We start from the raw sequence: 14869 nt of genomic DNA on the forward strand, positions 1-14869 counted from the left end.
CTTGCCCAAAGTCACACAGCTGACAATTGTCAGAGCCGGGATTTGAACCCCTGACCTCGGACTCCAAAGCCCGTGCTCTTTCCACTGAGCCACGCTGCTTCTCTATGTGCATGTCTTTAAATTATTCAATATAAATTACTTATTCATATCAATGTCTGTCTCTCCTTCTAGACTGTAAGCTCATTATTGGCAGGGAAAGTGTCTGTTAATTCTGTTGTATTCTCCCAGTGCTCTGCACATTGTCATCATAACAATAATGATATTTAAGTGCTTATTATGTGCCAGGCAATGTACTATAGTAAGCGCTCAATAAATACCATTGATTGATGGATTGACTTTACGATTACGTTATTTTGAAGCATTTTTTTCTGAGGACATGAAAACCTGTGGATGTAGAGATGATGCTTGCTGCTCAGTGTCTTCTGAAAGGAAATAGCAAGCAAGACAGAAGGCAGACTTTGGCCACGTATAAAACCATGGGGCACCGTCACCTCGAATGCTGTGTGTAATTCTGGCCACCACATCTGAGGAAAGATAAAAGAACTGGAGAAGGTACAGAAGAGAACAGCCAAGATGATCGGGGGAATGCAGAAGGTTTTTAAGAGCATAGATTATACTGAGAAGCAGTGTTGTCTAGTGGATAAAACACAGGCCTCTGAGTCAGAGACACCTGGGTTCTAATTCCGGCTCTGCTATTTGTGTGCGGCTCGACCTTGGGCAACTCACTTAACTTCTCTGTGCCTCAGTTACCTCATCTGTAAAATGGGAATTAAGGCCGTGAGCCCTATGTGGGACAGGGACTGAGTCCAACCTGGTTATCTTGGATCTGTCCCAGCGCTTAGTAAGTGCTGGCACATAGTAAGCACTTAAAAAATGCCATTAAAAAGTTTCAACCCTTCAGTCTGGAAAGACGCAGACTACAAAGTGTACAAAGTCGTGTCAGTAGGGTGAACAAGGAGTTCACCAAATCTTGTATCAGCAGAAGAAGGGATTATCTAGGGCAACTTGAGGCTGGTAGGTTTTGAACAGGCATGAGAAGAAGCATGAGAAGCAGCATGGAGAAGCAGCGTGGCTCAGTGGAAAGAGCCTGGGCTTTGGAGTCGGAGGTCATGGGTTCAAATCCCGGCTCCGCCACTTGTCAGCTGTGTGACTTTGGGTAAGTCACTTCACTTCTCTGTGCCTCAGTTCCCTCATCTGTAAAATGGGGACGAAGACTGTGAGTCCCCCCGTGTGACAACCTGATCAGCTTGTAACCTCCCCAGCACTTAGAACAGTGCTTTGCACATAGTAAGCGCTTAATAAATGCTATCTTTATTTACTTATTAATAGGAGAAATCAATCAATCAGTCATATTTATTGAGCGGTTACTATGTGTACCTTTGGATTTGGAATCTGTTCTCAATCCAACGGCGGTACTTATCGAGCAGTAGAACTCAAGGCTTTAAGAAAATCTAAATTTGAATCTAAAAATCATTGATTCATAATGATCATTAAAATCTTACATTTTTCCAACTCAACATTTCCTGGATGCACCCCCTCCGCCCCCCACCCCCCCCCCGCCGAACCCCAACCTAAACTGTGAGCCGTTGTCGGGTAGGGATCTTCTCTATTTGTTGCCAAATTGTGCTTTCCAAGCGCTTAGTCCAGTGCTCTGCAAACGGTAAGCGCTCAATAAATACGACTGAATGAGTTCTAATCCTGGCTCCACCACTTGTCAGCTGCTGACTTTGGGGAAGTCACTTCACTACTCTGTGCCTCAGTTACCTCATCTGTAAAAGGAGGGTGAAGACCGTGAGCCCCACGTGGGACAACCTGATCACCTTGAATCCCCCCCAGTGCTTAGAACAGTACTTCGCACATAGTAAGCGCTTAACAAATACCATCATTATTGTTATTATTAAAGACCTCTGTCTAAGAAAAACTCCCTTAACCATTTCCTTAACCATTGCGGCTCCCAGCCATCTCTTCTGACACTGCACTTTGTTCTATCCATATAGATGCAGGTTATCAGAAAGAAGGTTCCCTATTGCTGCGGTAATGTCATTTTGAATACTCCCAGGGAAACATGTGTTATTGGAGAATTGGCTCTACTTGCAGTCCTTAGTGCCCTTCATTCAGGACACTCAGAGTTATTTTTTTTCTTTTTAGGAGAGTGTCACTTTCAAAGAACTCACATTCTTCTAAAAGAATACGTCCCGTAATCAGAACAGGGACAGTCTTCTGGGTGAAGAAGAGGATTATCCTTTCAGGTGCACCATGGGAACCAATAGCTATTTACTGTTCTATTTATTTTGTCAATGATGTGCATCTAGCTTTATTTCTATTTATTCTGATTACTTGACACCTGTTCCCATGTTTTGTTTTGTCGTCTGTCTCCCCCTTCTAGACTGTGAGCCCATTGTTGGGTAGGGACCGTCTCTATATGTTGCCAATTTGGACTTCCCAAGCGCTTAGTACAGTGCTCTGTACACAGCGCTCAGTAAATACAATTGAATGAGTGAACGAAAGATAGCTAAATGATTAGGAGGGGCTTAAATGTGCCTCGCTAAACTAACTGCCTTCCCATCCCCTTCTGTCTTCTCCTGATGGGGCTCCTCACTGGAACAGGCATTACCAGTTCTCTGCACATAGTAAACGCTCAATAAATACGATTGATGATGATGATTACCAGAGAGTGAGACTTGAGTAATCGGATTTTCCTTCTCTGCCCTCCGCCCTTTGAGCCGGAAAGCTCTGTGGTGTCAGAGGGATAAGGGTGCAACCATTGCCCCTCACTGACATAGAGGAAGGTGGTAAAGACACCGTTTGAAAAGCCCTGAGGCCTTGTTTTTCCTGCCTTCCAGGTTACTGGGCTGGTTGACAAATGGGCCTGGACAACAGAAGATGTGATCCTCCATGTACTTCCTCTCCACCATGTCCACGGCATAGTCAATAAGCTGCTTTGCCCCCTCTGGGTGGGAGCGACGTGTGTCATGCTGCCAGAATTCAACGCTCACGAGGTAAGTCGGGCCGAGAGGGCAGGAGGTTGGCTGAGAAACTTCGTAGCCCTGTGTTTCAGAATTCCTCGACGTTGGCTTGAATGGCCTTGGGGAGAAGCGTGACCCCTTTCAGCGGGTGTTCCAAGACAGCAAACCTATAAACAAGCTTACTGACATTAATACATTCATTCTGTCTTATTTATTGAGTGCTTACTGTGTACAGAGCACTGAACCGAGCACTTGGGACAGTACAACACAACGATAAACAGACACATTCCCTGCCCACAATGAGCTTGCAGTCTAGAGTGGGGGAGGCAGACATTGATATAAAGATATGTAAATAAGCGCTGTGGGGCTGGGAGGGGGGAAGAACAAAGGGAGCAGGTCATGGTGACGCAGAAGGGAGTGGGAGAAGAGGAAAGCAGGAAGGAAGGCCTCTTCCCTCAGGATTGTTTATTATTATATTGTACTCCCAAGCGCTTAATACTTTGCACACGGTAAGCACTCAATAAATATGATTGAATGAATGAATGAATGACTGGACTGAAATGGCCCCGTGTTGATAAGGACCGAGCCCATCAGGGATCACGTGGTTCGGGCGGATTGCTTGGGCACTGCCAGTCTTGCCCCTTGGTGAGTTGCCCAACTAGTCAAGGAGGAAAAAGTCACAAGGGTAGGGTTTTGGGTTGATGGGCTACTCCTGGGCCTTCCCCGGGGGTCGGATCTGGAGAGGGAAACGGACGGACGATGCACCTTGTTTCTCAAGACCCATGTGACAGGAGTGGTTACTTGTCGTATTCCTCGGCCCCGGCGTTCCAAACGCGCCCTCCCCTTAATGCCTTCGATTAGCGACATCCTGATGCCGCCGCCTCCTTAGCATATCCCCAAGACGAGCTGCTTCAGCCCGAGTGATAGTGGGGTAATTAATGGAGGGAAGAGGAAGTATTGGCCTCCAAGAAGAGGTACACCAAAACGGGGCCCTCTTCTTCACATCCTGTGGCATTCAGTGATTGATTGTCCCTTCTACGCTCATGTTTCTCGGTGCTGTTCCCCCGACATCCGCGAATCAATGAGCTGACGTTGAAGAATGGTTTCTGGAGGAGGGAGGGGAGTGGGGCACCTGAGGCCGAACTGGCTGTTCAGAGCGCTCAGCAGGGATTGACAGCTAAGGGCGAGGATGGACAGCAATTGAGGACATTTGATGTTGACCCTGAAAGCTGAACTCAGGCAGGTGAGGATTGGCCCTGAAGCCATTTGTGATGCAGCCGCCGTGGGCGACTTGGTCCCACGAGTACATCCCGGTTTGTTGGGTCTCGGAAGGATGTAAATTGCCCTCCCCTCCCGCTACCCCCCTTCCCTTTTAGAGGACTTCCCCTGGGAGTGCAGTGGTTTGATTGGCACTACAAAGAAAGATTGCAAGGGTAAATCAGGCTTTCCTGTGCAATTTAATGCAAGCCGCCTTTCAGTTCTAACCCATTTTCACCAGCTGTTGGCAAAATGCCCTTTGCTCCCCAAATCAACTCTCAGAAAAGCAGCCCTGGTCCGATTGGGGTTTTCTCTGAAGGAATTAGGATTTGTTGCTTTAGGTTTTTCTCCCACTGAACCTCGGGGAGGAAGTCGGTTACAGAAAAAGAAACCGGATTGGGAACTAAGCTAAGCCCCATGACGTACGGACCAGACGCAGGTGAAGAACTTTCTCTCCAGCTGACTGCAGATGTGTTTACTTTTTAAGCAAAACTGGATCAAGGGAATCTTGGTGGTTGGATGACTGATTGCTGGCATTTCTTTGCACTAAATTAATAACTTATTACCGACTCATATTTGCTTAATCCAGGCTTAACTTGCAGTTACCATGTTCGGTTTAGTCTTCTCTTCCTCCTCCCCTGGGAAACTGGAGAAGATAGATGGAAAAGGGACTCCAAATGAGGAAAGACTGAAAGAATTAAGATCGTTGAGCTTGGAAAAGGGAAAGCCAGGGGTTGACATTTGTCCTCTCTTCGAGAATAGCAAGGGGTTTGGGGGAGGAATACTGGCCAGATGGTCTCTGTGACCTGACCAGCAGACTCCTGGACTCCCAGGGGGAATGGCCTTAAATTAAAGCTGGAGAGATTTTCTCTGGCTCTAAGAAGAACTTGACTTTCAAGGGGATGAAAAGGCAGGCAGTCCCCGGAGAGAGCTTGAAGCAAAGGGTTAATAGCCATTTTTCCTGGTCGGTTTGGCTCTTCAGCTGCCTGGGGCAAGAGGGAGTACCAGATGATCTTTCCAGGTCCTTTCCAGTTCTCTGATTCTGCTAAATAACAATAATTAATAATTATGGATTTTATTCAGCACTTAATGCATGAGGGTAGCTCTGGGGGCCAAAGTGCTCCTCGGAGACAGGAATCACTGCAGGGCATTTTGAGGTTGAGGGGCGATAGATAGCTAGAGGCAATGTCCATTGGCCTAATAACCCGAGGGCTCTTTCTGTCCAGGTGAGCGGCTTTCTAATCCACAGCATCACAATGATGCCCTGGTCGGTTGCTGTTGTCATCGTTTACTCCGATTAGGCCCTCCTAAACGACACTGCTTGCTTTTAGGGTTCAGATAACCAGTCCTGCACCTTGGAGGCCTTCTATTTTGGAAGTGTTGCAGGCGCTCCTCCTGCTCTGGAGTTTTCTCAACTTTCCAGCTCCCACCTGCCTGCCCAATTCTAATCAGACCAAGCGAAGGGAAAAATATGACCAAACGGTCCCGTCTTCGAGACTAGCCTTTGCCAACTGTGATCCGGGGGCCATTTGCGATCGATCCACAGAGGTATCTGGTGGTCCTTGCTGGCTTCCTTCCCCCTTGACTGTGTCCCCACCTCCCTCAGTGTCGGTTTGTGGTGGGAGGGTTCTCAGCCAGTGCAGCGGGTGGGTAGGAGGAATGCAGAGCTAGCTCACCAAGAATCAAATTCTAGCCCAAAACCTACCCGGAAGAAGACGGCAGATTCTCACGGGTGCAGCTGATAAGCAAAATACTCTAGTGGCCTCCTCTATTTCATTTATGAGAAGGTGGCCACCAGGAAAATTTCACGGCAGATCATTGCTCAAACCTGAGGGGAAACGATCACTAGCCCCAGCCTCTAGGGAGAAGCAGCGTGGCTCAGAGGAAAGAGCCTGGGCTTTGGAGTCAGAGGCCATGGGTTCAAATCCCGGCTCCGCCACTTGTCAGCTGTGTGACTTTGGGCAAGTCACTTAACTTCTCTGGGCCTCAGTTACCTCATCTGTAAAAACGGGGATTGAAACTGTGAGCCCCCCATGGGACAACCTGATCACCGTATAACCTACCCAGCGCTTAGAACAGTGCTTTGCCCATAGCAAGCGCTTAATAAACGTCATCATTATTATTATTAGAGAAATCTGATCAAACTCCATATCACAAGGAATTTTCAGGGGCCTGAAAATGTGTTTACTAAAAAGCACACTGGGCTTGTTTCTGAGGACTAGAATGTTGTAATCTATATCACCCATAAAACGAGTAGCATTCTTTTTCATCAGCCCATATGTTTTTTAGCTTGAGGTCCTTGAACCAAGAAACCTTTCCCGGTCGTTGTTCTTGTTAAACTCTTAAGAAGTTGGTTGCTAAATATTCCCCAGCATTCCCCAGCACCATTTGGTAAGATGGTAAGATTCTGGGGGGGAGAGCATTTAGACTTCAGGCCCGAGGAAGTCTCCAGGCCGGGGCTGTACCTGGAAGGGCGCTTACTATGTGCCAAGCACTGTTCTAAGCTCTGGGGAGAGATACAGGGTAATCAGGTTGTCCCACGCGGGGCTCACAGTCAATCCCCATTTGACAGACGAGGCAACTGAGGCCCAGAGAAGTGAAGTGACTTGCCCAAAGTCACACAGCTGACAAGTGGCAGAGCTGGGATTAGAACCCATGACCTCTGACTCCCAAACCTGGGCTCTTTCCACTAAGCTAAGCCCCTATGGGAAAAGGATTGAGTCTAACCTGACTGTATTTTATTTACCCTAGCGCTTAGTACAGTGCCCGGCACACAGTAAGGGTTGAACAAGTACTGTTAAAAAATAAAAAGTCAGAGGGGCCAAGGAGGAAGGCTCCTGGGATAGGGGTAGTGGTGATAGACACACATAATAATAGTGATGATAATGATGGCATTTATTAAGCGCTTACTATGTGTAAAGCACTGTTCTAAGCACTGGGGAGGTCACAAGGTGATCAGGTTGTCCCGTGGGGGGGCTCACAGTCCCAATCCCCATTTTACGGGTGAGGTAACAGGCACAGAGAAGTTAAGTGACTTTCCCAAAGTCACACAACTGACAATTGGAGGAGCCGGGATTTGATTTACACAGTAAGTGCTCAATAAATACAATCGGATGGATGAATGAACACCAGGGTCCAGGGCCAAAGCACCACGATAATGAGCTGGTCGGTTGTTTGCTTTTGTCGTCAGTTACTCGAATTAGGTTCTTCTAAAGGATATGGGATGCTTTGGGGGTTCAGCTAAGCAGCCCTGCACCTTGGAGACCTTCTGTTTTGGAAGTGTTGCTGGCTGCTCTCCTGGTTCTGGAGTTTTCTCAGTTTTCCAGCTCTCATCTCCCTGCCCAATTCTTCCCCTATAATTGGTCGGACTCAAGTAGATGTCACAGGACTCGTGGAGACAGCCGTGTAAATTAGCTCTTCCTCAGAGAAGGGTCTAGAGAATAGAGCAATTCCTTCTTTCTGGAAGTTCCTGGAGAAGTCACACAGCTGGAACCTGGGTCTCCCAACTCCCATCCAGGCCCATAGTCTTTCCTCAAGGCCTCGCTGCCTCCCAAACCTAACGTCCATGTGGATTTGTATTCCCGACTCCCTAATGGGAATGGGATGCATAAATAAAAGATTCGATCCATACTGGAAGCTCTCTACCTCAATATATGATTGTGTTCAGCGTGTTTTATTGGGGGGAAAAAGAGGGCCCACTTGAGAATAATGGGGACAAACTGCATTCACGGTTAAAGGGGACTGACTATATAAAAGGATGCTGTGGTTGTCTACGCAGTACTGAACTCAAGGCAGTGGTGGTTGGTCGCTTATGCTCAAAGGAGACGTTTTTCTTGTAGAGGCAACATAGCTCTGAGATCTGTCATCCCTCAAAAACCAACGCTTGGAGGAAAGGTAGTACTGCTTGCAGGGAGTACCATATTGCTTGCAGGGAATGCCATATACAGGGAATACCTGTATATATGTATATATGTTTGTACGTATTTATTACTCTATTTTATTTGTACATATTTATTCTATTTATTTTATTTTGTTAATATGTTTTGTTTTGTTTTGTTTTCATCTCTCTCTCCCCCTTCTAGACTGTGAGCCCACTGTTGGGTAGGGACTGTCTCTATATGTTGCCAACTTGTACTTCCCAAGCGCTTAGTACGGTGCTCTGCACACAGTAAGCACTCAATAAATATGATTGAATGAATGAATATTGGTTATCCATGACTTGAGAGAGGTAATATGATGTCCCACCCGAAGAAGAGGTTGGTTGGCACCGCGTTTGATAACTTCTTGCAAAGCTTGGCTTTGAAAGGAATAGGATTTTACTTTGTAACTCTGCCTTCGGTCTTTAGCATCCATTACAAGGTAATGTCTCTTGATATGTGGGGATAAAATAAAAAATGGAAAGTGGAGCTTCTCACAGGCAGATATGTCATTAGGGCCCAGGGTAAGTACTCATTTCTCTCAGTATGCCTGAAGCGTAGCAAGAGTTTAAAAGCTTCAGCCTGGAATGCAGAGGGGCCATCAAATAGCACCGATGGATAAATGACTAAAATCAGATTCATGCAGAGCATAACCAGTTTGGGGTTATAACAGACATGAGAATGAAGGCACCGCAGTTTGATTTCCTTTTGAAGAAATAATTGTTTCTGCCACACATCTCCCTCAGAATAACCTGTGTTGAGCTAACCACCAGGATTTTTTCCACTTAGAAGAGAGCCATGCGCGGCGATTTATCCTGCTCTGTGGACATCATTTAAATGATCTGAGTAGAACAGCACAAATAAGCTGTATTTCTCTGAGAGGATACGGTTACCGGAATTGGAGCTCGTCCAGCCGTCTCTCGGCATTGTGGTTACCGGCTGTATTTTGAAGGCACTCCTGGTTTTGTAGCAAGGCAGCTGCCTTGCTGAGTTCATTCATTCAATCGTATTTATTGAGCGCTTACTGTGTGCAGAGCACTGTACTAAGCACTTGAGAAGTCCAAGTTGGCAACATATAGAGACGGTCCCTACCCAACAGCAGGCTCACGGTCTAGGAGGGGAAGACAGGCAACAAGACAAAACATATTAGCAAAATAAAATAAATAGAATAGTAAATAGGTACAAGTAAAATAGAGTAATAAATATGTACATATGTGAATCAGCATGGCCTAGTGGAAAGAACACAGGCAGGGGTGTCAGAGGACCTGGGTTCTAATGCCAGATCCACTGTCTTGTCTACTGTGTGACCTTGAGTAAGTTGCTTAACTTCTCTGACCCTCAGTAACTTCATCTGGAAAATGGAGATTAAGACTTTGAGCCCCTCCTGGAGCGTGTACTACCCCCATGCTTAGTTCAGTGCCTGGCACCTAGTAAGTGCCTAATGAGTACCATTTCTAAAAAAAGTTCAGTAACCCTATTGATTGATTGGTTGATTGAAGCAGTTGATACATTAGTCAAGACGGAACATGACAAGTTCCTGGAACAGTGGGTTGGCGGTTTGGGTGGAGAGAAAGAGAGGCGAGCCCTGGAAATGTGGAGGCAAAATCGACAGGATATGGGAACTGACTGAATATGGGGGATTATTATTATTATGTATATGTTTGTACATATTTATTACTCTATTTATTTTACTTGTACATATCTATTCTATTTATTTTATTTTGTTAATATGTTTGGTTTTGTTCTCTGTCTCCCCCTTCTAGACTGTGAGCCCACTGTTGGGTAGGGACCGTCCCTATATGTTGCCAACTTGTACTTCCCAAGTGCTCAGTACAGTGCTCTGCACACAGTAAGTGCTCAATAAATATGATTGATTGATTGATTATGGTATTTGTTAAGCGCTTATTATGTGTCAAGCACTGTTCTAAGCCCTGGGGTAGGTACAAGATAATCAGGTTGCCCCACATGGGGCTCACAGCCTTAATCCCTATTTTACAGATGAGGTAACTGAGGCACAGAGAATAATAATAATAATGATGGCATTTATTAAGCGCTTACTACATGCAAAGCACTGTTCTAAGCGCTGGGGAAGTTACAAGGTGATCAGGTTGTCCCACGTGGGGCTCACAGCCTTAATCCCCATTTTACAGATGAGGTAACTGAGGCACAGAGAATAATAATAATAATGATGGCATTTATTAAGCACTTACTATGTGCAAAGCACTGTTCTAAGCACTGGGGAAGTTACAAGGTGATCAGGTTTTCCCACGGGAGGCTCCCAGTCTTAATCTCCATTTTACAGATGAGGTAACTGAGGCCCAGAGAAGTGAAGTGAGTTGCCCAAAGTCACACAGCTGACAATTGGCGGAGCTGGGATTTGAACCCATGACCTCTGACTCCAAAGCCCGGGCTCTTTTCCCTGAGCCATGTGGCTTGCCCAAAGTCACACAGCAGACAAGTGGCAGAGCCGGGATTAGAACCCATGTCCTTTGGCTCCCAAGCCCGTGCTTTTTCCACCAAGCCAAGCTGCTTCCCCATGGAAGCAGAGGGAGGAATGAAGGATAATGCCGGGTAATACAGGTTTCAGAGATGGGAAGGATGGCAACCTTGTCAAGTGGGACAGAAAAGTTATTCTGAGGTCCTCCTCTTAAGCTCGATCTAGCCAACAATAAATGGAGTTTTCTTGGCTCTTTCTTGCACGTAATAGGAGGTTGCTTTTCTCTTTGGAAAGGAATATTTCAGAATCTCCTCCTCTCTATGCGTCAGGGTTCAATTTGGAAAATGTTTTAACTTGTTTGGGTTGGAGAAGACTCTTTTCTGTAATCACACAGGTGCCGGCGAGTCCATCTGCCTTGCCGTCCCGTTCTGCCTTCTCATCGACACTTCCTATCCGGGAATTTCACTGTTGCCTGTTTTCTCATTTTCACTGGCGAAAGTTGCCGAAATGTATTTCCCGGCTCCGTGTTTGGGCGGAGGGCCACCGGCCCATGAGCTCTGCCGATGCCGACGGTAGCCTGATGGTGTTACGGTCGCTTATGCTGGACCCTCACACCAAATCGCAGTGTCCACCTGTCAGATCCTATAATTCACCGCCAGCCCCAGCCAGTGCCCAGTGCGGGAGAGGAGAAACAAGACTCTGACCTCTGACTTTGCAATATCGATCGAGAAAAAGGCTCCTTCCGGAGACCTCAGCAGTCACCCTGCACCCGGACATATGAGGATTGATTGCCCCAATCTTAACCGGGTTTACCTTCGACTGCCGCTAATGGTTATGAAATTACCCTGCCCTTTATAAAAATAAAAATGAAAATCCCCGTAATTTACTCAGTGACCTCCTGCGGCCGGGAATTGTACATGTTGCCTAAATTCTTCTGGCCATTAATTTTATCATGGGTTCCCTCGTTCTTGAATTATGGAACAGGATAAAAAGGGGGAAACTGATTTGTTTTTACAGTACACTTCATCATTTTTAGTGTGTCAGTTAAAATCCCCTAAACTCTTTTTCTTTTTAGGTTAAATAATTCCAGTTGTCGTAATCTTTATTGATATCTTCCCATTTCATCTTGTAGAAATCTTGCTCCACCTGAAAAACTAAGCCAGAGAGCAGCGTGGTCTAGTGGATAGAGCACGTTCCTGGTCACGAGAGGACCTGGATTCTAATTCCTCCTCTACCACTTGCCTGCTGTGTGACTTTGGGCAAGTCACTTAACTTCTCTGTGCTCCAGTTACCACACCTGTAAAACGGAGATTAAGACGGTGGGTCCCATATGGGACAAGGATGGTGTCCAGTTTGATTAGCTTATATACACCCCAGTGCTTAGTACAGTGTCTGGCACAAAGTGAACACTTAATGAATGCACCCCTTCACCTCCCCCCAGAAAAATCTTAGGAAGACTGGATTGGTATTTGGTTAGTCGTTCAGTTAATAATTCATTAATGACTCTCCCTCTTTCTTATCATTCTCTTTCAAAGAATATCCTAGCCTGAAGAGGAGTTACTAGAATTGTACATATTTACTATTCGATTTATTTTATTAATGATGTACATCTAGCTTTACTTCTATCTATTCTGATGACTTGACACCTGTCCACACATTTTGTTGTCTGTCTCCCGCTTCTAGACTGTGAGCCCATTGTTGGGTAGGGACCGTCTCTATATGTCACCAACTTGTATGTCCCAAGCGCTTAGTACAGTGCTCTGCACACAGTAAGTGCTCAATAAATACGATTGAATGAATGAATGAATGAATGAATGTCATAGTTGGGTTGAGGTTTTGAGCGTTGAAGTGCCACTGTCCATGCACCTGAACTGGCTGCCTCTCACCACTGCTTAAGGAGAACACTTTGGATGATAAGGTCAGCTGTGTAAGACATAGGGGACCAGATCAGCCTCCTCTCTGATCTCCCATCCTCCTGTCTCTCCCCACTTCAATCTACACTTCATGCTGCTGCCCGGATCATCTTTATGCAGAAACGCTCCGGGCATGTTACTCCCCTCCTCAAAAATCTCCAGTGGCTACCAATCAACCTACACATCAGGCAGAAACTCCTCACTTTCAGCTTCAAGGCTGTCCATCACCTCGCCCTCTCCTGCCTCACCTCCCTTCTCTCCTTCTCCAGCCCAGCCCGCACCCTCCGCTCCTCTGCCGCTAACCTCCTCACCGAGCCTCGTTTCCGCCCGTCCCGCCATCGACCCCCGGCCCACGTCCTCCCCCTGGCCTGGAATGCCCTCCCTCCGCACATCTGTCAAGCTGGCTCTCTTCCTCCCTTCAAAGCCCTACTGAGAGCTCACCTCTTCCAGGAGGCCTTCCCAGACTGAGCCCCCTCTTTCCTCTCCCCCTCTTCCCCCTCCTCATCCCCCCGCCTTACCTCCTTCCCCACCCCACAGCACCTGTATATATGTATATATGTTTGTACAGATTTATTACTCTATTTATTTTACCTGTACGGATTTATTCCATTTATTTTCTTTTGTTAATATGTTTTGTTGTCTGTTTCCCCCTTCTAGACTGTGAGCCCGCTGTTGGGTGGGGACCGTCTCTAGATGTTGCCAACTTGGACTTCCCAAGCGCTTAGTACAGTGCTCTGCACACAGTAAGCGCTCAGTAAATACGCTGAATGAGTGAATCATTTTTATTCTATACTGCAAATGTGGCTTTGGGCGGAGAATCACATTTGGGTATTAGAAAGGCCCTTCTGCCAGGGGATATGGAAGGAGTGACGTTGAAAGTTCCTGACGCGTTAAATGGGTAGAGAAGCAGCGCGGCCTGCCAGGTAGAGCACAGGCTTGGGAGTCAGAGGATCTGAGCTTTAATCCCAGCTCTGCCACCTATCTGCTGTGTGACCTTGGGCAGGTACTTGACTTCTCTGTACCTCGATTACTTCATCTATAAAACGGGGATTAAGACTGTAAGTCCCACGTGGGACAGGGACTGTTCAATCTGATTAGCTTGCATCTACCCCAGTGCTCAGTGCAGTGCCTGGCACATAGTAAGAGCTTAACAAATACCATAAAAAACGGTAAGAATAGTCCTGTGATGGTTATCCACTAATCAGAATATAACTCTTCTCATCCTTGAGTATTTGATCATTCATGGTTTTGAGAGAGGGCAATTCACCGTTGCGTCCAGGAGACTGTCTAGGCACTGGAGAAGTTTACAAAGGGAGACCAAAACATGCTCCCTTTCTTCAAGAAGCTTATGACAAGTGCTTAGTACAGTGCGCTGCACACAGTAAGCACTCAATAAATTCGATTCATTCAGTCGTATTTATTGAGCGCTTACTGTGTGCAGAGCACTGTACTAAGCGCTTGGGAAGTACAAGTTGGCAACATATAGAGACGGTCCCTACCCAACAGTGGGCATAAGAGGGGGAAACTAAGCAAACAAATTTCTTTAAACAGAACACCTACCAGAAGCAATTTAAATGAAATAGATCCATCAGAACACAAACAGTAGAAATATGCATTTTCCAGAGAGATTCATACATACTGAGGTTGACTGTTGTGATTGGAGTGCAAACTGCCCACTCTATAGATCAGTGAACATCGAACACAACTGGTAAAAATGTATGCATTTTTTTAAACAGAAAAGAAAATCCGTGGTGGTTTCTATTATCAGAAATCTTGAGTAAAGTCGACATGTTTTTGGAGTCTTTAGGGTTTTGAGGATGTCATCCTGCTAAGCAAAACGCTAAAAATTAAATGATGGGTTGTCAATACTCTGTGTGCTTGATTGATGAGGTGACAGTGGTATGCAGGAACATGGGGTAGGAGAGATGAATTGTGTTTCTGTAAATCAGCAGAGCTGCTGGTTATGGCATATGCCACAGAGCAAAGCCCAGGTTGTTTATTAGGTTATCCGAACTCCAGGACCGATTAATTGCCTTGGGTAATTCCACTCTTCCTGATTTCTTTCGGGATAAAGCCATTCATTGAGTGGGAGCCTGTTATATTAGGTAGCACAGTGCATTGTGATTCAAATAATCTGGATCTGTTCCTTATTTACTACATGTGCCTGAATGGGCAATTGTGTCATTACTTGGGACCGAAATATGCTTCTGGAGTGGGGAATTCTGTGCTCACCTTGGAGTTCAATTCCAGGATCGATCCACGTGGTATCAGTCAGAATTCACTGGCCCGACTGCGGTGGCATGTTCCAAAATGCCCGCTGAGTGCCCTTGGGCAAGTTACTTAATTCTTTGCTCTAATTCACAGATCTTGTAAGGATTC

The 14869-nt window shown here is 46.1% G+C and overlaps 1 protein-coding gene across 8 annotated transcripts in view; it reads left to right on the forward strand.

Annotated features, from left to right (window-relative positions):
* ACSF3 (acyl-CoA synthetase family member 3) overlaps window positions 1–14869 on the forward strand; it is a 243014-nt gene that overhangs the window by 44982 nt on the left and 183163 nt on the right. For 7 of the 8 annotated variants that reach the window (XM_038754789.1, XM_038754788.1, XM_038754786.1 and 4 more), the window contains one exon: window positions 2844–2999. In XM_038754789.1, coding sequence (XP_038610717.1) covers window positions 2844–2999 — 156 coding nt within the window. Of the gene's footprint in view, window positions 1–2212; window positions 2250–2843; window positions 3000–14869 lie in introns of those variants that run through there. The other variant, XM_038754793.1, reaches the window with a different exon arrangement.

The sequence above is a fragment of the Tachyglossus aculeatus genome, chromosome 11 (assembly GCF_015852505.1).
Source record: "Tachyglossus aculeatus isolate mTacAcu1 chromosome 11, mTacAcu1.pri, whole genome shotgun sequence".
Classification (NCBI taxonomy): Eukaryota; Metazoa; Chordata; class Mammalia; order Monotremata; family Tachyglossidae; genus Tachyglossus; species Tachyglossus aculeatus.